At 34.7% G+C, this 26,100-nt stretch overlaps 1 protein-coding gene across 5 annotated transcripts in view; it reads right to left on the minus strand.

Annotated features, from left to right (window-relative positions):
• BANP (BTG3 associated nuclear protein) overlaps positions 1 to 26,100 on the minus strand; it is a 244,254-nt gene that overhangs the window by 100,235 nt on the left and 117,919 nt on the right. For all 5 annotated transcript variants that reach the window (XM_051974821.1, XM_051974822.1, XM_051974824.1 and 2 more), the window contains 2 exons: positions 23,698 to 23,865; positions 495 to 625 (listed from right to left, as the gene is read on the minus strand). In XM_051974821.1, coding sequence (XP_051830781.1) covers positions 495 to 625; positions 23,698 to 23,865 — 299 coding nt within the window. The remainder of the gene's footprint in view (positions 1 to 494; positions 626 to 23,697; positions 23,866 to 26,100) is intronic.

Below are 26,100 nucleotides of genomic sequence, written 5' to 3' on the forward strand. Positions count from 1 at the left end.
ATGCATGATAAAAAACCTAGACAGGGTTTCTTTAGATTTACTACAAGGTGCCCACATTCACAAGACAAAAGAGGAATGGCTGAAAAGGGACTTTGAGCCTACTAATTTTTGAGCCTTTCTGTCAAAAGGTCCTTGGCATCATCTCAGAGGTATAGAAGACTTGCTGGTAAAACAATTTAGCTGTACACAGTCATTTCATGTCTATGGGCATCCGTTCCCATATGAGAAAATTGAAAGCAAGTAGTTGATAGATCATGAGTGTTCACAGCCTTTTGAGTCCAATGGCCACCACCAAATTCCGCTCACTTTAAGGTAATGTACTTTCTTTTGTCCCCCAAAGACACAGATGCCTATTTATGCATACTGCTTATTAAATATCACAAAGTTTAGCTAAATATTAAATCATCCTTCATAGTTAATGCCATCCCGCCCCAAACCTATCTTCCTTGGATTTCTGTACCCCTTAGAAAGAGCATCTAATAAAGAGTACATACTACTTGTACTTGCCCATCTTCGCCAATTTGGTGGATCTGGACCTGCTGGGCATTGGCAAGTGTGTAATGCAATGCCTGAGGCTGGGGTTGCTGAATCTCATTAGAAGCAGATGCTGTGCTCTGAACACTCTCTGAAAAAAGAGACAAAAGTTGACCATTATACTCCAATGGTGCAGAGTAGCTTTCAATAGCAAATCACCACCCAATCACACACACACACACACACACACACACACACACACACACACACACACACACACACACACCTAGAAGGGAAAGGAGGGTTGTGTGGGTATATAGAAAGCTAGAAAGTCTATGATAATGAATAGTATATATATGAAATACTTAAATGGAGATTATGGTGAAATATTTTATAATGACAATGAAAATATAAACCATCTACTGAATACAACCAAATGTTTTGCCTTAAGCATCCTGTTCTATGATACAATATAAAGAAATAGAATGCTATAGCTTCTATGTGTTATTAGGATCCTTTTAAATGTTCAAACTCAGTAACAACATTAAAGATATGAAAGTCTTTTCAAGTGGCAGCTGTGACAGATGAATTTGAAACATATTTTTACTGATGCCTCTAGTTTTTATACCACAGCCAATTATGACTATACACCTCACCTCTAATACCTCCCCAATCAGAAAAGTAATCCTTTTTTATAACAAAGAAAAACAGTTTAAAAAACAAAAATCAGTAAAGCCACGATATCTGCAAATGTATCTAGTGCTCTCCCAAGTCTCTATAGTGAGAAATAGGGGTTTTTTCAACTGCTCTAGCAATTGTTGTGATTTAACAATTTATTACAGCATGTTTTTTAAATAACTCTCTATATACATATATATGTGTGTATGTGTATATATATCTATCTATATACACATATGTATATATTCTTTTAGTGTTTTCTTCATTTGTATTTTATAATCGTTTTACATATTGTTCCTGTTTCTTCTTATTGCATTCTTTTTTTTTTTTTTTTTGCTGAGGCAATTGGGATTAAGTGACTTGCCCAGGGTCACACAGCTGGGAAGCATTAAGTGTCTGAGGCCAGATTTGAACTCAGGTCCTCCTGACTTCAGGGCTGGTGTTCTATCCACTGCACCACCTAGCTGGTTCTTATTTCATTATTAGTTCATAAAGAACTTCTGAATTTCTCATGTTTTCCATTTCTCGTTGCAAATATATTCATCTACCATTGCATTTATTTATTGTAATTTATTCAGTCAGCCTTCAATCAATGGGCTTTTCAATTCTGATGCCATCCTTTGCTACCACAAAAGGCATCACTATGAATTTTATGGGACATATTGAACCTTTATGTGCAACTCTGATTTCCTCAGAGTATAAACTTCCTTAGTAGAATTGCAGGGTCAAAAGTGTATGAACAATTTAGTCACTAATCTCTAATCCTAAACTACTTGATAGAACAATTGGATCAAGTGAGAGCTTTTCCACTTGGGCATTTATATATCTGCATTCTTATGAAGCCTCCTAGATTCTGTTTGGTTTTTGTTTTTGTTTTTGTTATTTTGGGGGGGGGGGGTTAAGAAGGAGGAAGTTTCAACTTTACCAGTGTGATATATGTGAAGAGAAACCTCAAAGTTATTTTAATTTGCATACTCATTAATAGTGATAATAGTGCCAATCACTATTAATAAGTGATTAGCAGTTTACTTTCACATGGTCCTTGATTATTACAATTCTGTTTTTCAACTGTACATGACTTTTAACTAGGAAATAATTTTTTAGCTTACAAATTTGTGATATTTGTGATAGAAATTTTTATATATCTTGAATATCACACACTTAACAATGATACTTGATGTAAAGATTTTTGTTTCCTATTGACAGTTTTTTTTATTTTGTCTGCATTAATTATGTTTGTGAAAAAGCTCATTTTTATTTATTTCAATTTGTCTGATTTATCTTTTGGAATTACTCACATTCCTTATTTAGAACATATTATGATATATAGTATAAAATGTGAGACCAAAACAAATTTATTGCCAAACAACTTTCCTGTTTGACAAGCAATACTTTGCCACGATTTAAGTGCTTGATTTTATCAAATATCAAGCCAACAGTTGAGGATTTTTTTTTTAAATTCTTACTAGTTTTCCTTATCTAGAATATTTCACTGATCTGCTTTTCTCATTTTCAACCAGATATTAAGAGTTTTGATGATCATTGCTTCATGAGAGAGTTTGAGAGATGGTGATATTTTGCCTTACTCTCCTTTTTTTTTTCATTATTTCCCTTCCCTAGAATTTTTTTTCATCGCATTGATTCTGTTATCATTTTTGAGTTCTATAGAATATCATTTTTTCATCTCTATGATTTAAATCACTAAAGTGACCAGTAATTTCCAGACTAAAAATTAGCAAGACCCATATCATTATTAGGAAAAACCTTATGATAGTTGAACAAATAGATTATTATTATGAATGAAGTCTATGATTGCATAATTAATGCCTATGATTGAATAATTAATACACAAGACAAATTAGGACTCCTTTATTCTCTTTCAGCTTTTATCCCTACCTTATAGATTCAAAGGTAGCACATCAAACAATGAATAGAGTACTGGATTGACAGGCAGAACTGGATTCCAAGCCATTCTCCAAGCTGTATGACCATGAGCAAATTATTCAAACTCTAAAAGATTTCCTCACTAATAAAATGAGGGGGATAATATTTGTATTACTTACTTCCCCTAATTGTGGTAAGGAAATTATTTAATAATCTTGAATTAAATCCCAACTTCTACAGGACATATTTCTCAATCAGTCTTATAATTCTAGTGTCTTCTTTCTGTTAATTATTTCTATTTTATCCTGTATTTAGTTTTTTGATTACTTGAGAGCAAGGATTGTTTTGGGCCTTTCTTCCTATCTCCAGCCTGGAGCATAGCTTAACAGATATTTACTAAGTATTTAGCATAGTATTTGAGCCGTAGTAAACAACAAATGTTTTTCATTCACTCATATATTTAAATTTTACAAGAAGGTATAAATATAATCATTGTAAAGAGTAGAATTAAATACTTATATCCTCCATATAAAATTCTGGCATATAAAATAGAAATAAAAAATAGCAAAAGTTCTGTAAATTAATATCCATGATTTTAAATTTTATCTAGTCTTGTGATTCAAATAATAGTTTTCCATCTAGTATTGAGAAACTTATCACAACAAAGTTAAAGTTTCCAGCTTGGGTAGGAATTCTGGTTCCACAAAAATAATCAGTGGAAAGAAGCCAAAGAAGTCTTTTCATGCAGAAAAAAGTTTAAAAAGAATAACCCCTAGTGTCATCAGATGAGATATTCATAATTCCAGAATTCCCTTCTGAAATCAACATAAAAACTAAATAACAAAAGATCAAGTCACACTTACAGATAATGATAAATGATACGTAAGAGAACATTGCTCTTGGTGAACTCACTGCTGTAAAAGTCACTGAAAGTGAATCTTAGACAACATTTTAAAAGACTCTAGATATCTGCCTTATAACAATGGCAGAATTACCTATACAGTGATCAGACAACCAGAAACTGAAAATCACTTAATTAAATGGGAGAACCATTGATTGAGCTTTGCTAATTTGTTCTAGTTGGAACAGGATGAAACTAACATTTGTGAGAGAAAATAGATCTTTTAAAAAATTATTAGGGTAAAAAAGATTTTGATTGGTAGTTAACCTAATGTTTCTAGTTCTAAGAGAATGCTTCTTTAAGCAATGTAGCCTAAGGAAACAAATTTCAGATAAAAGTCTAAGAAGAAGAAAATGGACTGCAACAAATATCTGCTAGTGAGAACAATTATTTAATAGGCTCTTCTTAATTCAAATACTCCACCAAATTTAATCTAAATATAAAAACATTAGACAAACCTGACTTGCCAGTACAAACAAATATATCAGTATGTTTGATGCTTCTTTTAAGTTCTCACTCAATTTCTACTACTGCAAGAGACTATCCATTAAAATGCAATGTTTCTACCTCTAACAAAAGATTAAGGGAAAAAACCATGGTCTCAGTGTATTAGTAGGAGCACAGAACTGGATAAACTTTAAAACTCATTTCTATTCTATCCTAGACAAATACAATTAAATTGCCAAAGGAATACAACTATGCTAAACTTCTCACATTTAAAAAAACAAAACAAAACAAAGACAAAAACCTCTAATTTATCTCTAGCCTTATGCAGACATGATTTTTACTCATTCTCTATTAAAACCTTTGGATCACAGAATCACAGAAAACTAAAACCAAGTGATCCATTGAAATTTTCATTCAGAATGACAATATTCATCTTAGGATAGATGGAAAACAGCTGACTAAACAGTGCAATATAAAACATTCATCCTCCTTAGATACAGAGGGATGGGGGAAGGGGAAGAGAGAACCGACTAATTGTACAAATGAAAAACGGTACATCTGAACACTATTTTGTTGTGAGTTATCATTTATATTATATTACTTATCACATATGTTGTACATTCATATAATATTACATATATTATAGCTTTATAAATCTTTTATTCATTGTCAGGTAGCTGACAATGAATCCAAAGGGTAACATGAAAATGTCACATATTTATATATTAAAAACTATATTTTCTATTAAAATTTAGCCTAAAAGTAAATGCAAGTCTATTCCAATTCTGAGAAAATTAGCAAATATGTTCATTATAAGGTTATTTCCTGCTCCCAAATAATATGTAATATAAAAACCAACTATGATTAAGTAAAACCTGAAACATTTTAAATAAATGCAAATAAGAGACTAAATGCTTGCATTTCCTCTGAAAGTGTAAAAATAAAAAATTCATCTTCACTTTTATCCAGAGACTGACTGATCTAGTGGATCTAAGTCAAAAAGTGATGGGTCCAAGACCAATCTATGTCAATTCTATAACCTTGGACCCTGCATTTAACATCTCACATGCATTAAAAAAAAAAATGAATGAATGAACAAATAAATGAATAAATAAGCAAGCAAGCAAACAAACAAATAAATAAGCCTAAACTATTTCTTTAGGAGCATGAAGCTTCATAGAAACAAGCAGCAGATAGTAACACTACTAATAAACTAATACCCACTAATAAAAATAACTGCTAGGGGTAAAAGAATTTATTAAATTATCATTGTCTTCATCTTTAAACCCATTAAGATTCTGCCTAACCATACTGGATTTCCATTTCTCTTAAGAAGAACTAATCTGGGCTTTCAAATTTAAGAGACAGAGATGAACTAAAACATCTTATTAATCACTTGATGCACATGGGTGACATCAAGTAAAATGGCTCCACCCAAAAAACACATTAAATACAGCATCTGTTTTATGGGATCTTTCTCCAATGATTAAAATTCATTTGCACTTAAAAAGTACAACTTTCTTAACACATGTCAAAGAAAAAGGGAGGTTACAAGCTTTGAGCTTGAATCCAGAGGTCACGGTGAACTAATGAATGAAAGCAATTCTTACAAATAACTCTTGGTAATGGTCACAACCATAAGGAAAACAAAATAGACAAGATTGAGCAAAGTCTAAAAACAAAACATCCTTCAAGTAAAATTGGTTTTCTCTAACTCCCCCCTCCTAATTCTCTGACCACAAACAAATAACATTTAAGTATTTTCAAATATCCACCTTAAAAATAACAAGACTCATTACCTATACGAATGGACAAATCTTTTTTTTTTCTTTATGCTTTAATTTTTTTATCCATAAAAATAACCATTGGATTATATTTAAAGTCCCTTCCAAGCTCTAATCCTCAGGATTTTAATATGCCACATTTTTAGTCACCATCATGTAAACAGACTGCCTTTAGATTTACAATTTTGATACATTAATGAATGTTTAGTTGACTATAGTTCTGAGGAAACAAACAATTTAATATGGTGAAAATATATGTTGCAATGGAAAAATTGCAATGATTTAGTGTTTCTACTCTATTGATAGCATATTAAATTATCATTGTTATAGTGCTGCCACCACCATCATAATCATCATTGCCATTATCATTTCCACCACCATTACTACCACTGCCACCATCATTACATCACAGTATCAACATCATTATCATCCTTCAAGTTGATATAAGCACTATTCCCTTTAGACATGACTATGCTAAATCAAAGGTACTCATGAAATTGCATGACAAATATTGTTGTCTAAGTTCACAGTAATGTCACTCATGGAAAATCTTTTGATTTCCCTCTTGGACCTTAGCCTTTTCATAGTTTCAATATGGAGATAAACTACTTTTAGTTTCCAAAATTATTTCTGTAAGTCTCTTTTGTTTATCAATTGGTCTAAGAACACCAAAGAGCAATCCTTTGAGTGTGAATTCCCTACCTTGCTCTATGACCTCCGCTTGGTCTTCATGAATTATTATTGCCAAAAAATATTTGTCACTCTGTGGCAGTACTAGTGATGAGCCTTTTGAACAAAACTAGGTGGGCCCACTTCTATACAGCAACACACCACTGGGCACAAATTCCAGATGTTTCTAGTGTGGTAGGACCTACCAAGGATCACGATCCACTGACAGAAGCTTAGGAGTAACAAGTATTACAAAATTACAAAATGAAAAAAACATTATTAAATTACAAATAGAACATGAGTTTGAGTAAGTCGTGCTATCTTTATAAAAAGGCACTGAAAATAACTGAAGACCAAGTACAATGCTCATTTGTTACTTCAAACAAAAGGCTTAAATGACAACTACCTCATGTGACTGCTTTTTCTGATAAACCATCTTACCTCCTGGAAAGGGAAAATCTTAAAAACAGAAATAAAATTAGACACTGGACCGTTACCTAATACTAATTCACTCAGTCCTGATTGTCTCTATTAGGAATGTGGATTTGGCTGTAAAGCCAATTTCGAGGACATTGTATTGTGAGATATAGTGCTGATCAGTAGCAATTAAATCTAATACCTGTTGGGAATACTAAAGTCCTAGGCTCCTTGATTAAATGTTTGGACAATGTAAAAAAGTGTAATAGAAGCTAAAAGTAAACTTCAAACACATCTGGGGGAAAAAACTATCCTTAGCCAATCATATGGTGATTTTGGAACATGGTAATATTGTGCCTCTCTCTCCCCCAAAAGAAAAAAATCCATATAAATAATTGCGATAACATACATAAAGTCAAAAGGGAAAAGATGAAAGGATGAAAACTGTCAAAAATTCTAAAGACTTGATAATTTTGAGAGTCAGTGTTGGCAGAGTGGACAGAAAATTGGTCTCTAAATCAGGAAACTCTGGGTTAAAGTCTTGCCTCTAACACTTACTGAATGAGTAGCCAACCCTGGGCTTAAGAACTGTGTTTAGGCAATTTTCAAAGATTAAAGTCCCAAAGCAAGTACCAATATACGTTGGAAAAGAGAGTTCCCTTTATTAAGTCAATGAAACCAAAATTAAGACAAAAAGAAAACTTTATTATAACATAAGTGTTCTGGACAGGAGGAGCAATATAGCAAAGTGTTAAACAGATGCATTTCATGATCCATTAATAAACTTATCACTATCAGTATCCCCTTTAGACATTACCAAACTGAATCAAAGTGCCCCTATAACACAAACCTAACACAAAAGGAACTGCTGAACACTGGGTAATAAGTAGTAGTGCCATTTGTAAATTTGACTCGAGCTAGTAATACCCGCCAGTAGTAAATATTGCCATGGGTAAAATTGTGATGAGAAAAAACTATATATGTTTAAAACAAGATATTTCTTTTGCTTTTTTCCTATCGTTATCCACACTAGTCATAACTGTACTTTTCTGTGATTGGTATTCAGTAAATACAATTAATTACCAAAAGCAAGTTTTTGGTCATGAAGGATAAGCTTCTTTTCTGCAAATATAGAGTAAGTACATTTAATTGAAGACTATCCAAATATCTTATTTTCTTTTATCTCTACCACAAACTTTCTGTCTACTATCTTTCCTTTAGCCTATAGAATTCACAAAAGCTAGAAGCCTTTTTTTCCATGCCTCTCCACTGTTTAGAGAGAGAGCCACTAAAACTCAGTGGGCGACCAAGAATCACAGACTACCTAAAGCTGCTCTGGAGATGTGCTGAGAACTTTGCTATCCAGGCGTCACGCCACAATCCCACTTGCATTTTGCCTCCCTCTTCTGATGCACAAAGATTACTTCCCTTACAAACAACTAAAGACACCAAAAAGGCAAGGGGAACTTCCAGCTGGAGCCATGATTTGATTATTCTCATTACTGAATCCCTAAAAGTCAAGGGATTCCAATAGAGATGATCTCAGGTTCCACAAGAGGAAGCACTTCCTGCCACAATGCAGCTCAATAAGCTACTTGTGTGGCCCAGTATACTATTTCCCTATCTAGAACAGTCTTTGGCAACTGTTAATACTTAGCGTCTGATAACTACCAAAACAATTAGGTATGAAAAACCAAAGTAAAAAACAACACTGAAAAGAACTGGGACCATTCAAGTTTTATCACATACCATTTGTAATACAGCACACACATATTTTTTCCCCAGTATTGCTCCAAGAGATGGATCATAAGTTAAAGTGGATGTAAATTTTCAAATTTCCAAAGGTTTGGAACAAAGTGTGCAAAATTAAACCTGTAAAAGTGGTTAAAGTTACCTAAAAGAGAGTCATTCACAATTTTCCTCATCAGTTCTGAATGTCATTACATACTACTGATTGCTCTAAATTAAATCATTTTAGAGAGCTGCTTATACTATCCCAGCATGCCGCTTTCATGAGAAGTAGTCACTCTTTCTTTCACTCCAGAAATCCAGTTCATGAAACCAGAGCCTCCTACCTAGATCTATAACCAGAGCTAGAAAAAGCCTCAAGGGCTATCTAAGCCAGTTCCACCATTTTAAAGATGAGAAAATCTGGGTTCAAGGCAGTTAAGGGACTCTTCCTTCAGTGTCTTCCTACCTGAGAGTCCTTGCCCTAGCTTTTGTGATGAAATGACTACCATAAGCTTGATTTTCTTCCAAAACGTAGATGAAGACTATTTAGGTCTTTAGTCTACTGAAAGCACCCACTGTTGACAATCTATAGATAATTTTGTTAACTATATATATCTCTGGAAATATCTACCACCTCATCAGCAGCCTTCCTACCCTAAAGATAAATCCACCCTGATACCCACTCCCTACCAGCTCCCCAGATCAACTCCTTCTCTGTATTTCTCAATGTTCTCGAAGTACTTTTGCCTTCTATGGTAGTCCCTCTCCAACTTGGCTTTGTGTGGTATCTTCCCACCATTAGAATACAAGCTCCATGAGGGTAAGAATTGCCTTCTTTAATTAAATATCTTTTTCACCAGTATTTAGAGAACACAGTGCCCTGGCATATAGTAAGAGCAATAAATTGTCTATTATTCTATCTATGTCTTTCTGTAAAGTAGGAAAAAGAAGTAAAGGAAAATGGAAAGGTGATCCATAAAGTGAGAGGAAAGTATTTGCTGAAAATAAATATAAAATAATCCCAAGGAGTGGAACTTCCTTTTATAGGATCATAGATTAAGGCTGGGGGGAACTAGTCCAACCCCCTCACATCACAGAAAAAGAAAGTGAGACCCAAAGAAGTTACAGGATTTGCTTCTTAGTTCATCAAAATAGTAAGGATGACAGAAGAGCCAAATTTCAGGTCCTTTGACTTCAAGTCAAGCACTCACCACCACATTGGGATGTTTTTGATGAAAAAGGAGACAAAAATTATTAGGAACTTCAAAGTATTCTTGATAAAAAGACCAGAGCTACAGAGAAACTCTTATGTACAAACAAGAGTTAAGACAAACATTTTTAATAGCTTTTTATTTTTCCAAATACATGAAAAGATAGTTTTCAACATTCACCTTTGCAAAACCTTGTGTTCCTACTCCATAACCCCTCCCATAGACAAAAAGCAATCCAATATAGGTTAAACATGTATAATTCTTCTAAATATATTTCCATTTGTCATGCTATACACAAAAAAAAAATCAGATCAAAAGTTGAAAGAACAAAAACAAGCGAAAAACAATAAGCATAACAACAATAACAACTACTAAATACAAAATACTATACTTTGATCTATATTGAGTCTCCATAGTTCTTTCTGGATGTGGATGTCTCTTTTCATCACAAATCTATTGGAATTGTTCCAGACAAACATTAAAAGGCAAACATAAACGAAAATTGATAAGGAATGAAACAAGAATAAACTTGCAGGAGATGATATTTATACCCTGTGAGCCCTATAAGCATCTGAAATCAGCGAGGAAATCTAATTAGACAGAAGGCCTGGATGTATGGTTCTGTTATATTTAGATGATCTTAAAAGAAAAATAGAAAGGAAGAAAAAGAAGACTATATGGGGAGGAAAGGAAGGTTATAGAAATTTATCTCATCTAATCAGATAATGCAAGTACAAGTATACAATCAACAAAGAAGATGGAATAGGTTAAGAAAGATTTTTCCTTTGAAATGTTGACCATTTCATGGTCATAGATATCTTTTTCTTTAAATATAGATAAATAAGATAAAAAAATATCTTTAAGGAGGTAAGAATACACACTTATAAACATACATCTGGGGACAGAAATACATTTCATTTGACAGGAAAATAGCAGGATCAAAAGGGACAAAGGGATGGGAAATAAGGTATGGGATTATTTCTAAACAAAACAGATTTTAATTAAAGATTCATAAAAATATAGGTCTTTATGCAGGAGCAAAGAATTGGAAGCTGAGATAGTACACTTAAACTGGGGAATGGCTGAACAAGTATGTAATAGAATAATATTGTGCTGTAGAAATAAGGATATAGCTTTTGAGAAAATATATGGCATTAGGAAACAAAGTGGTACAGTGAATATAGCACTGGGCCTGGAGTAAGGAAAAATTAAATTTAAATCTAGGCTCAGAGTGTTACTTCTGGGCTTATATCCCAAAGAAATACTAAAGAAGGGAAAGGGACCCGTATGTGCCAAAATGTTTGTAGCAGCCCTGTTTGTAGTGGCTAGAAGCTGGAAAATGAATGGATGCCCATCAATTGGAGAATGGCTGGGTAAATTGTGGTATATGAATGTTATGGAATATTATTGTTCTGTAAGAAATGACCAGCAGGATGAATACAGAGAGGCTTGGAGAGACTTACATGTACTGATGCTAAGTGAAATGAGCAGAACCAGGAGATCATTATATACTTCAACAACGATACTGTATGAGGATGTATTCTGATGGAAGTGGATTTCTTTGACAAAGAGACCTAACTCAGTTTCAATTGATAAATGATGGACAGAAGCAGCTACATCCAAAGAAAGAACACTGGGAAAGCAATGTGAACTATTTGCATTTTTGTTTTTCTTCCCGGGTTATTTTTACCTTCTGAATCCAATTCTCCCTGTACAACAAGAGAACTGTTCGGTTCTGCAAACATATATTGTGTCTAGGATATACTGCAACATATCTAACATATATAGGACTATTTGCCATCTAGGGGAGGGGGTGGAGGGAGGGAGGGGAAAAATCGGAACAGAAGCGAGTGCAAGGGATAATGTTGTAAAAAAAATTACCCTGGCATGGATTCTGTCAATATAAAGTTATTATAAAATAAAATATATATTTAAAAAAAAAAGAAAGAAAAATAAAATAAATAAATAAATAAATCTAGGCTCAGATACTTAATAGCTGTGTAATCCTATGAAATTCATTTAACTTCTATTTGCCTCAGTTTCCTCATCTATAAAATGGGATAATAATAGTATCTACTTCTCAAGGTTGTTGTGAGAATCAATTGAGATAATAATTTTAAGGCACTTAGCATAGAACCAGGCACATAATAGGCATTATATTAGCTAACATTAAGCCTGGGAAAGCTTAGCTGAACTTCACTGTGCATCTGTTCATTTAAATCTTCCTAGGTTTTTCTGAAACTCAGTCATCATTTCTTACAGTATAATAATACCCAAATGCAATGATATAATAAAAGTGATTCATCCATGGCATCTGAAAGAAATGATAGTTCTGTTTTCTTATTACCTATGTTTATTCATTTGATTTCTTTTTTTCTTGTCTTATATCTAGCATTTCTAGTTCAATGTTGAATAGTACTGATGATAATGGCTATCTAAACTACAACAATACTTCCTCTTTGTTTTAGATAGATAATACTTATGTTGAGAAAAATTCCACTTATTCCTGTGCTTTCTAATATTTTTAACAGCAATGAGTGCTTTGTCAAAAAGATTTTTCTGCATCTATTCAAATAATCATGTGATTTCTTGTTTTTGCTATTGATATGGTTGATGATGTTTCTATTTTTCCTAATACTGAACTATCACTGCATTCCTAATGTAAATTCAGCCTAGTCATATATCTTTGTGATTTATTACTGTAATCTCCCAGCTAGTATTTATTTAAAATTTTTGCATAAATATTTCACTAGAGAAATTGGTCTATACTTTTCTTTCTCTGTCTTTACTATTCTTGGTTTACCTATGGTTAAAACCATATTTGTGTCACAAAATGGATTTGGTACAGCTCCTTTACCTAATTTTTTCCAATTTGTATGTTATTAGAATTTTTTGCTCTTTAAATGTTTCATAGAAGTCATATAAAAACTCATCTAGTCTTGAAGTTTAAGTTCTTGCCCCCATTAGGGAGCTCACTTATGTCTTGTTCAATTTATTTTTCCCAACTAAGATAAGGTTACTTAAGCACTCTATTTCTCTTTCTATTAATATGGCCAATTTTTGTAGGGCAACTAGATGACACAGTGGATATAGCATTGACCTGGAATCAGGAAGATTCCTCCCTGAGTTCAAATTTGGCCTCAGACACTTACTAGTTGTGTGAGGCTAAACAAGTCACTTAACTCTATTTACATCAGTTTCCTCATCTGTAAAATGAGCTAAAGAAGGAAATGGCAAACCATGCTAGTATCTTTACTAAGAAAACCCCAAACGGGATTACAAAGAATTGGATATGAGTAAAACAAGTCAACAATAAATATATCCATTCATTTCATTTAGATTGTCAGTTTTATTAGCATAGAGTTGAGCAAAATAAATGCTAATAATCCCTGTTATTTCTTCTTTATTGGTTGTGATGAACAGTTGTTGTTTTTAAAAGGACTTCATCTATTTAGACCAAGAATATAGCTTAAAGTTGCCATTAAATCACTTAGAATGGGAATCATAGTTTAGAAGGCTGCACATCTCCCAACAAATTAAATACCAAAGTAGGAATCAAAAATTAAATAACTTGTAAATTGGCCATAGACATGTTTCTTTCTTTCTGAAATGGTAATGTTGAGTTCTTACATTTCCATTTCTTAAGCTATTCTAGAAATTGATATCCCAGACAACTCAAACTTGACATATGCAAAACAATCCATCTTTTCCCCAAAACCTCTTTCTTCTTCTCAATTTCCTTGTTATTTCAGTAACATCACCATCCTTCCAATCATCCATCCTCAATGTCATGCACAGCTCCTCAGTTATACTTCCCCACATGTCCAATTTGTTATTAGATCTCATCCTTTTTACCTTCACACCATTTCTCCTGCAAGACCCTTTCAAAGTCACCAGTGTGCAAGAGGCTCTCATCACCTCTTTTCCCCCTTCCAATCTGTCTTCCAACTGCCTAGCAAAATTATTTTCTCAAACCTCATCTTTGATCTAGCCATATCACTTAGAGTTGCACATTCAATAAACTAAGGGGTTCCCCAATATCACCAGATTAAATACAAAATCATTTCCTTAGCTTTTAAAACCTTCATAACCTAATCCCTTCTCACTTCTTCCCTCTTCTTATACTTGTGTCCTCTCTGCAAGACAGTTTTGAAAGCTACAGACTAAATTTATTATACATTTATAGAGAAAAGGCAAGTTGTACATAATAGCGATTTGCAGATTTAAATACAACTTTATTTTTTCTGTTGTACTATATAAAAGGCTACTTTTATTTGGTGTTTGTTCGTTCAAAATACAAATACATTCATTTATTAAAAAGTTCACATCCTATTTTCTGTAGGAAATTTTCTCAGCTCCCCTTCCCCACCTCGCACCAAGTCTTCCCTCTGAAATTAACTTAAACGTACACTATATATTTCTTATAGGCACATAGTTATTTGCATGTTATCTCCCTCATAAAAATGAGCATCTTGGTGGCATGGTAGGGATTGTGTTTCTGTCTTTTTTTATGATCTTAGCATTAGCACAGTGCCTGGCACATGGGAAGCACTTAATTAATTCATGTTTACTGACAATAAAATAGGTGTAATAGTAAAAGTAAAGGTACTTAATGATCAACTATCACAGGACTTTGCCTGGCCTGATTTATGAAAGTCATTTAATCCTGTTACAAGGAAGAGATTTCATGGAAAAGTGATCAATAATACTAATCTAACTTGAAAGTATATTGCTAGCAAAGTCAATAGTTAGAGGTGTTGTAAACACTAAACAAACTACTACATTTTCAAAGTTTGGATAACACCCTAATCTCATGGAACTATCAAGACACTCTACCTCTGTTCACTTTCCTAATCCAAACCTTATCATATCTGTTCACAAAGAAATACTTCATTTTGAGAAAGAGTTTTAATATAGATGGACAAATAAGATAAAACTACCAAATCACTTAGAACCTAAATTTCTTCAAATGAAAATGCAATCAATAAAAACAAATCATGCTGTTTTAAATTAACTAATAATTAAAGCAACTAGTTTGTTGTTTTAAGATTTATGAAAACAACATGCAGTTTGAGAATTAAGCTTTTCCAATATAAAAGCATTGTTTTTGATATTGCCTATGATTAGTATTAAACAGCAACTCAAGATTTTATATCCCTGCTTTTTCTTCCAGCTCATATCTAAGAGTGGTAGCATTCAAATGCCCCAGGATGGTACAATTTATTAAGAGTCAAAACATTGTCTATATTTTCCTAGAATCATATTTTATTCATCATTGCTATATAAATAAATATGGAAGCATAAATTTGCTTACTGGGATTTATTATAATAACAGAAAGACTATTTTTTTTTCATAATTTAGCTCAGGAGTTTTTAGCCATTTTTGTGTGATGTAGCTCAGTGGCAGTCTGGTGATATATTCTAAATCTTCCCAAAAATGTTTTTAAATGCACAAAGTAAAATACAGTATTGTAAAAGAAATTAATTATATTGAAACACAGTTACCCAAAGTTAAGAACCTTGACTAGTTTATTTCCATATTGTGATAGACACTGTAGTGAAAGAATCTAGTATGTGGTAGTAGAAAAGTTGGGTTGAAATCTTAACTTTATCATTTATTGTAGCCTTTGGGACATTAGGAGAGTCATTTAACCTGTTCTTTAGCTTCATGATATGCTTGTACCAGCTTAATTATCATCTTTATAGAGATAATTCACAGATCTATAGATCCAGCCCCATTCAATTTCCTGATCGTTTAGCCTTACATTACTAACCATACACTTACTATTACCAACTGAAAGTTGTGGATACATCTCAATCTTACCAAGACCAAAACAGAATCAACCATCTTTTCCCCAAAACTCGCCCTTCCATATTTCACTGTCCTTGCTACTTCATCCTTCACACACTCTTATGAGGCATACAAACTAGAGCCTTCTCTCTTTCATGTAGCTTTCCATCTCTAATCTTCATGTCCCACTCTGATCATCCCCAGGCCAATAATATAGCCCTTCTCATCTTTGTTTGAGTCCCTGTTCAAGGATCATTTTCCAAAAAAAGGCATTCTCTGATTCCAACTGTTAGTGATCTACTCTCCCCCCTGCCAAAAAATATCCCTTCCTTTCATCTGTATTTAGATGGAAGATACAGCTAATCTTTACTTGCTTTTTCCCACTTCAGAATGAATGTAAATTCCTTGAAACGTAGGGGCTGTTGCATTCTTTGGGTTTGTGACTCTAGTACCAAGCATAGCACCCAGCACTTTATTGCTGGTTGATTATGATTTTACCCACATTCAAAACAAGAAGGGGAGGATGGAACAAAGAAAGGGAGGTATATGGGGCTTCTGGGAAATAAATTGGTTTCCTTAATTCAAAGACATGAGAATTAATAAGGAACAACATCAATGGAGACGTGACCTGTGTAAAGGGTAGTCACAGAGAGAGGCAAAACAAAGCCAGAAAACTAGAGAATGTGTTCATCTTCATATCAGCCATCACTTTTTGGATGGCCATTCTAAATTAAAATTATATGCAGCAGAAGAAGGCTGAGTTCATAGGAAGAAATGAAGAAAAGGTATTCTGTGTCAGGAGAATTTAATCAACTAATTAAAGTCTATTGAATGCCATAAGACCAATACACATTTTCCTACCTTCCAGCAGTTTACAATCTAGAAAGATGGCATTCAGAAGACAGCATCCTATCCCATAAAGAAGAGGACTTGGCTTCACTTCCCACTGCTGATATTTACTGATTGTGTGATCTTACACAAGTGATTCCAACCCCATGGGCCTATTTCAAAATGAGAAAGGTGGGCTGAATAGCTTCTCATGCCCCTTCTAGTTCTCAAGTCTATGAGCTCCTATTCTGACCTAATATAAATTGAAGTTACTTCACATTCTTTGTGTCTTTTTAAAAATACAACTCTTAAGATTAGATGTTAAGGTATTTTGAGATGCCCTAGATGAAAGATAAATTTATAACCAGACTGTAATTAATTTCTAAAAGCCTGTCCTAAAGCTTCTGAGCACATTGACTTGGCTAATGATCGGGTCTAAATAGAATTTTCATTTTGCAGAGAACAGGATCAGCAGATGGAGAAGCCCCACTCTTTGTATGAAGTTCCAGGCATTCTACAAACAAAACCTGCCAACCATATGCCTTGGGAGCTGAACAACAGGAAGAAAAATGCAGGGAGAGCATCCATATGGTTTACTCCACATCCTAAGCTTTCTTGGTGCTCACCAAACTCAGTGAGTCCAGAATTCAACTCACTGAGCCTAGAACAGACACAGCTAAGCACTTCAGAGACATTAGTGGCCAACAGGTTCATTTTGGTTTGAAGCTGAAGAAGCTGATCAATGTAGCTTTAGAGAATCTTTGACTCAATGAAACCTACAGTGTATCTCTTCCACCCCTCTCTCCCACCGAAAGATGTAATCTCAAAATTATAGATGATTCAAGCTTGATATGAAGCATTTTCAAGCCCCTGTCAACAAAGCAGAGCTGACTCAAACAAAACTCAAATCCAGAGGCTTTAGCAACTGACCTAAACTCAAATTTGGAGCCCTACTAGTCAATTTTTCCAAAAAGGTATTCCCTTTCCCTTTTAATTATAAAATAAATTCATTTCCAATAAAGAGAATGACTCTATCCGCTGCAACACAATGATTCATTTGATCAGCATTTATACCTGTGAGTTCAGCCAAAGACCAGAGCAATTTGGAGTCAATAATTGTTCCACTCTTTGAGGTTTTCTGATGGTTACACACACTATGATCATTCCTGATCTGTAAAACTAACTTTGACACTTTCAGTCTGGGGTATACACACACACACACACACACACACACACACACACACATATACACGCACACACATGTTTGAGTGGAAGTCCAGGGCCTTCTATCTAGCTGACATTCTCCTTTCTACTCTTTCTCTTGTTGTTCCTTTACATTCTACCAAACTTCTCACAAATCTTTACATTTTGCAAAGCACTTGCCATGTATTATATATTTGAGCCTCAAAAACTCTCTAAGATATGTCTTATAACAATTCCCATTTTACAGATAAGCCTTTTTTCTGAGGCTGAAAAAGATTCAATGGCTTGTGCAGGTTTAATCATCTCATAAATGTCTAAGGAAGAACTTGAATTCAAGTCTTTTTAGTTCCACATCTAGGACTCTACATCCCTTAGCTGGCATTCCTCAAGCTCATTCCAAACATCACTGAAACATTTAGTCTAAACTCTAAACATACAAGGCTCCAACAGATAGTCAACATGAGAAAAAGGCTATTTTTCCCCTTATTCTTAAATATAGTCATGTGCAAGACTACAAATCAATGTAGATATTTTGGAGAGCAACAAGCTGTTATGTAGAGCACACCTTTTGACTCAGTGACTCTACTAGCCCCAAAATGTCATTAAAAAAAAATTAAGCCTTTTCATATGAATAGACAATTTTCAGATAAAGAAATTAACTAAATTCAATCTGTCTTTATAGCTTCCTCTGCAAACCACAACAGAAGAGAATACAAAAAAATTGTTTTCTTAAAAAGGCCATAACAAGAAATATTGCCTATCAAAATATTTTCATTATTTAGGTGACAAGAAAGGGTGGGGTAGGAGTACCTGGTTTGACTATTATTATATTTTCATGATTGCTAATATGACAGAATATCATTGTTTTCACCTCTTCTGCCCATTTCAACACTGTGTCAAATTAGTAGAAACCTTAGTGATATGAATACTTGGATATGTGTCTGAACTAAAAGGAAAATTTTAACTTATTTGTATAAAGTAATTATCAAATGTCTATTGAGAAATGTCAATTTCCAGTTGCACTGGAAACTGCTTTTAGGAATAAATTGCATAACCACTGACTGTGCAAACTTAGAAAAACGCAGTGTTCAACACACATTCATTTTTAAAGGAAAAATTAAATCCTATTGCAATCTTAATACATTCCTGCACTTGAATTAAAGAAGGGCTGGCAACAGAAGGTAGGATAAGGAAGCCCTTTAGAAAATATTTAGTCCTACTTTTTTAATATAATTATAACAAAAGCATCCCTGGGTTTAGAAATCAATACCTAGAAGTTCCTCAAGCTCATTCCAAACATCACTGAAACATTTAGTCTAAACTCTAAACATATGAGGCTCCAACAGATAGTCAACATGAGAAAAAGGCTATTTTTCCCCTTACTCTTAAATATATGAATCTACACATTTATTTACTTGAAATCAAATTCTATTTGATAAAGATGACATTTATAGGAATTTTCTTAAAGCCACACCATATATGTCCCATTAAGGTCTGTTGTTGCTTTTTAAACATCTTTAATTTTTTTGATTATGTAAGCAGAAAAGGATCTTGCCCCCAAAAAAGCAAAGTTTCTATAAAATTAAAAGGGAAGAAGCAAATTAGGAGAAATGTTAGTAAATGGCATACATCAAACAAAGATCTGGCAATACCCAGAACCTAAGAAATTAATTTATTACTCAACTTGACAATGAAGAGTCGACATGAAGCTGCTGGTAACCACAATGAAACTTTTTCAAATCTAATAGTCACAGGGTAATAGGTTTAGAAATGGAAGAAGTTTTAGCATTTATCCAAGCTAGCCCCTTCATTGTCTAAGGTCTCAGGAAAGAGGGACTGTCCTGTGCTGCCTCAATGATTTAAAGAATGGTAAAGTTCTATATTGCCCAGATCTCCAATGAATCATGTGCAAGACTACAAATCAATGTAGACATTTTGGAGAGCAACAAGCTGTTATGCAAAGCACACCTTTTGACTCAGTGACTCTACTAGCCCCAAAATGTCATTAAAAAAAATTAAGCCTTTTCATATGAACAGACAATTTTCAGATAAAGAAATTAAAGCCATCTACAATCATAAATCACTATTGACTAGAAAAATGCAAATTAAGAAAACTCTGAGGTACCACAACATAACTCTCCGATTGGCTAGGATGACAGGAAAAAATAATGATAAATGTTGGAGGAGTGTGGGAAAACTGGGACACATGCATTGCTGGTAGAGTTACGAACTGATCCAACCCTTCTGTAGAACACTTTGGAGTTATGCCCAAAGGACTGTCAAATTGAGCATACCTTTGATCCAGCAGTGCCATTACTGGCACTATAGCCCAAAGAGATCATAAAAGAGGGAAAGGGACCCACATGTGCAAAAATGTTTGTGGCAGCAGCCTTTTTTATAGTGGTAAGGAAATGGAAACTGAATGGATGCCCCTCAGTTGGAGAATGGCTGAATAAGCTGTGGTATATGAATGTTATGGAATATTATTGTTCTATAGGAAATGATCGGCAGGATGATTTCAGAAAGGCCTGGATATATTTACATGGATTGATACTAAGTGAAGTGAGTAGAATCAAGAGAACATTGTACACAGCAACCACAAGAATATGTGATCAACTATGATGGTCTTTTCAATAATGTGGTGATTTCAAGATAGTTCCAATAGATCTGGGATGTGTTATCCACATTCAGAGACAGAACTATGAAGATGAAAAATAAATTGAAGCAGTATTTCCACCTTTTGTTTATGTATTTTCTTTCTTTTGTTTTTTTTCCCCTTTAGGTTTGATTTTTTGTACAACATGACAAATATGGAAATGTGTTTAAAAGAATTACACATATTTAACCTATTTCAGATTATTTACTGTATAAGGGAGGGGAGAGGTAAGGGAAAGAGAAAGGGAGAAAAACTTGGAACACAAAATCTTACAAAAAATGAATGTTGAAAACTTTACATGTATTTGGAAAAATAAAATATTATTGAAAAAAAATTTTAAAGTAAGCCTTCTCTCTACAAATAAATTTGTGAATAATTGTGGTTTTGTGCAATTATATCCATAGTTGCTATATCCAATTTTTAAAATAAAAATTAAAAAAACTAGAAAAAACAAGCCAAGGTTTGTTAAACCATCTTCCAACATACATGGTATTGAGCATGGAATACTCAAAGAATGGAAGGTTAAGGATCATCCAAAAGAAAAGGGAAAGTCACATGACGGATTTGAACAAGATATAACACATGAAAAAAAAAATCACACAGAAACAGAAAAATCAAAGTGAAGCAAAACATATTTATAGGCTTCACCAGTATTCTTTTAACTCAAGAATGTATAAAGAAGCTCCTCAGAATGTTGGGTATATCCTTTGAGAAAACATGAATGTAAATCACATAAGCTGGGCAGGCAAGGATCGGCTGTGCATCTCTGACACTGGAGGGAACACTCACAAATCCATTGCAGTGCTCAAGTACATAAATGTAGAGAGGCAGAGGTCTGAGAACAGAGTCTGGAAGATCTGGCCTCCAATTGTCGCTGGCACATACTAGCTGGGTGACCCTTAGCAATGCACAGAATTGCTCAGTGACCCAAGGAAGGAGAGAGGGAGAAAAGGAGAATACTGGAAGGGAGAGGAGAGAACGGAATAAGGAGAAGGAGGGAAGGAGGAAGGAGGGAAAGAGGGAAAGTGGGAAGAAAAGGAGGAGGGAAGGGAGGAGAGAAGAAAGGAAGGAGGGAGAGAAGAAAGGAAGGAAGGGAGGAGAGGGAGGGAAGAAGAGAGGAAAGGAGGAAGAGAAAGAAGGAAGGGATGAAAGGAGAGAAGAAGGGAGGGAGGGAAGGGAGGAATGAAGAAAGGAAGGGAGGAAAAAAGAAGGAAAGAAGGGAAGGAGGAGGGAGAGAGGGAGGGAGGGAGAAAAGAAGGGAAGAAGGAAGGAAGAAGGGAGAGAGGGAGGGAAGGAGGGAAGGAAGAAGGGAGAGAGGGAGGGAAGAAAGAAAGGTTGAAGCAGGGAGGAAGGAGGGAAGGCAAGAGGAAGGAGGGAAAGAGAGAAGAGAGAAGGAGAGAAAAGAAAGAAAGAGCTTATTAAGTTTTTACTATATTCAAAACACTGAGCTAAAAGCTGGGGACAAAAAGAAAAAGAAAATACAGCCCCTATTGTCAAGGAACTCACATTCTAATGCAGTAGAGAAAACATATAAAAGATTTCAGCTCTAAGGCAGGTGGAAAGAACCCATGGTCAATAGGATACATAAAGGTATAGCAAACATGGAAATAAAGGGACTGCAAAGCATAATCAGCAGAATCAGAACTGACTACATACTAACTAAAATTTAAAAAGAAAATGAAGAAAAAAAGGAACCTATCAAAAGTAGTAGAACTTTGGGCAGTGTTAGGAGGATGGCACTGAACAAAATCCTTTTATTTGCTTGCCCATTATTTGCAAATTCATATATTTGTATCTTATAAAGGAGGAAAAATTCTGTTCCTTACTTTGTAATTTTTGTTGATAGCTTATTTTAAATTTTTTTGTAATTTAAATGAAGTATGGTCCTGTGTGATTACCTAATGAATTAGAATTTTTGACATTATACATTTTAAAGAAATAGGTATTAACATTTCATTGACAGTTTGAAAAAAAATTTTAAGAAATAAAATGAGGGATGAATCTAAGATCTAAAATGAGAATCTGGAGGCTTTATTACTGGCTAGTTGTATGTTACTTAACCTTGGTTGCATCAGCTGGAAAATGAGGAAAATAAAACTTAAACCTCTGACAAAGAAAAGTGATCTGTAAACTATAAAGCATCATATGTATATGTGTGTATATGTGTGTGTGTGTGTGTGTGTGTGTGTGTGTGTGTGTGTGTATTTGAATGGTTACCATGAGGCTGATTAAATAGGTAGAACCAGTCTCAAATTAATTTGAAAACATAATAAAATCATAAGCATAAAAAAACTTGTTTGCATTTATTTTCTTTCTCATTTTTTCCCTTTTTGATCTGATTTTTCTTATGCAGCATGATAACCGTGGAAATAGTTATAGAACAATTGCACTTTTTTTTTTAACATATATTGAATTACTTACCATCTAGGGGAGAGGATGGGAGGGAAGGAGAAAGGGAGGAAGGGAGAGAAAGGAAAGGAAAAAAGGAGAAAGGAAAGGAAAAGGAGAAAGGAAAGGGAGAAAGAGAAAAGGGAAAAGGGAAAAGGAAAAAGGGAAAAGGGGAAGAGGAAGGAGAAGGGGAAGGGGGAGGAGAGGGGGGAAGGGGAAGGGGAAGGAGAGGGGGAGGGGCAGGGGAGAGGGGGAGGGGGAAGGGGAAGGGGAGGGGAAAGGGAAGGAAAGGGAGAAAGGAAAAGGGAAAAGGGAAAAGGAAAAGGAAAAGGGAAAAGGGAGAGGGGGAAGGGGAAGGGGAAGGGGAAGGGGAAGGGGAAGGAAAGGAAAGGAAAGGAGGGGGAAAAGGAAAAAGGGAAAAGGGAAAAGAGGGAAAGGGAAAGGGGAAGAGGAAGGGGAAAGGGAAGGAGAAGGGGAAGAGGAAGGGGAAGGGGAAGAGAAAGGGGAAGGGGAAGGGGAAGGAAAGGAAAGGAAGGAAAAGAAAGTTCAGGGCTTTGTCTCCTGGACCAATTCAGTCTTTTTTAAAAAATATATAAAAAAACTTAACAAAAGATACCATTTCTGACAGCAGTTACCTGAGCCACTATAGGATGATGAAGAAGGTGTCCGCCTGGAGAAGCTTTTGACTGCAAGACTCTGACCTCTTTGTTTTCGCCGCCAGGCTGTCCTACACTTGGAGTCAATACTCTGCTTGATTCGATACCAGTCAGATTCTGTGATTCCAAATTTATAAAAAAGGTGACCTGCAAAACACATCCCAAAAAAGCCCTGAATGAGAAAAATGCCTTCTATGGGCACACAAACATGCCGATCAAAGCATCCACCCCAAAGAGCACTGTGAAGGCAAAGAACAAATTCAGAAGACATTTCTCAGATTACTAAGTTCATGATCTGAAAAACATTCTTTTATAAGAAAATCCTGAGAGGACAGCTAGGTGGGGCAGTAGATAGAGCAGTAGCCTTAAAGTTAGAAAGACCCCACTTCAAATCTGACCTCAGTTAACACTTCCTGGCTATGTGATCCTCGGCAAGTCACTTAACCTCAATTGACTCAGCAAAAAAAACCAAACAAGCAAAAAACCACAGTCAACAGGTCAGCCCTGAAAACAAGATCAAAATATTTTAAAAATACGGATTTTAAAATATATTTAATTTTAGAAGAACTTATGCTATTCTCAACTGTGTTGATACCAATGAAAGAAATTGTGTCACCAAATCAAAAATCATGCATGGATTCAAATAAGAAGCCTGTTTGCCATGAGACTTGGAACAAGTCACTTTATAATTCAGAACTTAGTCTCTCAATCTATAAAGCAATGAGTACCAAGTGAATTTCACAATCCCTTCCACAAAGGATCTAACATGAGTCTAAAACCAAAGGATCACAGATTTCAGACTGGAAAGGCCCTCAGAGGTATCTAATCCACCCCCCGGATTTAGAGATGAAGAAACTTAGAGACTCTACGGAGGTCAAATGATTCATCCAAAACGAGGACACAGATGTTAAGAAGAGCTGGGACTCAAACCACAGTCCTCTGATTCCAGTGCCTGGCCGCTCTCCACTTCACATCACTTAGAATTCTAAGATCCTAAGTGGGCAGTGACCAGAACAAGGCACTTCAGATACCAGAAGTCTCTGGCTCTTTAGGACTTTAGTTGTCCCTCAAGCTGGCATACAATGTACAATCCTTGGGGTAAAGAAAGCTAATAATCATCTCCTTAATTCGATGTTAAATACTCTCCATCAAAAGAACTTACTAACACCTACCAAATATCATTTCTCATTATCATATTTCCTCATATATTAGTACTAAAAAAAAGGATTCAAAGGCAATGTAGCCTAATCTATAATTGAACAATCCCTCCTGTGATTCTTCTAACAAATGGTCCCCTACATTTAGTGTGAAGACCTCCAGTGATAGGGTATGTCCACTTGCCCAAGGCAGCCCATTTCAGCCAGGGAGGGAGCCAACTGCTCCTCAATTTTCTCCTTAAATCAAGCCAAAAAGCATATTCATTGACCCTAACTCTGCTCCATGGAGTCAAGCAGGACAGGTCTCATCCATCCTCCCAATGACAGCTCAAATTGGACTCTACCTATTCCTTTTAATTGAATAGAAATTTAATAAAGAATAAACTCAAGTTAAGTCTTAACAATAATGGTTCCCAGCTAGGAGGAGGAGGAGGAGGAGGAGGAAGAGTAATAGTAGTAGTAGCAGCAGCAGCAGCAGCAGCAGCAGTAGGAGTAGTAGGAGTAGTAGTAGTGGTGGTGGTGGTGGTGGTGGTGGTGGTGGTAGTAGTGATAGTAGTGGTAGTAGTAGAAACAGTGCTAATAACAGCTAACACTTATGTCTCCTATGTATCAGGCATTGTTAGGCTCTTTCATAAATAATAACCAATTCAGTCCTTACAACAATCCTGTAAGGTAAGAACTATTAGTAACTCCATTATACAGATAAGGAAATTAAGACAGTCAAGTGACTTGCTCAAGATCACACAGCTAATGAATGTCTGGATTTGAATTTTTCTTCCTGAGTCCATACAAATTCTATGCACTGTAACAGCTCGTTTCCCAAAAGAGATATAATGACTGAAGGGAATAAAAATTTTTCTAGTGTAGGAGTTAATTTTGTCTTCTAGAAAAATCATCACCTGCTTAATAGCAGCAACACTATCTGTTCAAATTATCTTAAATCTATCTGTCTATATCACTCATTTCACAATTAACTATAACTGCCTTCTATGACTATTTTACTTTTAAATTTTCATTTGTTTATGGGGTCTCCTCAACTAAATTACAAACTTGGAAGCAAGATCCTACTCTATTTTAATTTTTTAAAAATGCTCATATATATATATATATATAGTATTTCCTACTATAGAATAGTATTTAATTACATTTATAAATCAGTGTTTTGTTTTGTTTTTTATCCAATCTAGAACTGATGGATGCCTGCTTTGTTTCTACTTCTTTTCTA

This window comes from Antechinus flavipes, chromosome 2, assembly GCF_016432865.1.
Source record: "Antechinus flavipes isolate AdamAnt ecotype Samford, QLD, Australia chromosome 2, AdamAnt_v2, whole genome shotgun sequence".
Taxonomy (NCBI): domain Eukaryota; kingdom Metazoa; phylum Chordata; class Mammalia; order Dasyuromorphia; family Dasyuridae; genus Antechinus; species Antechinus flavipes.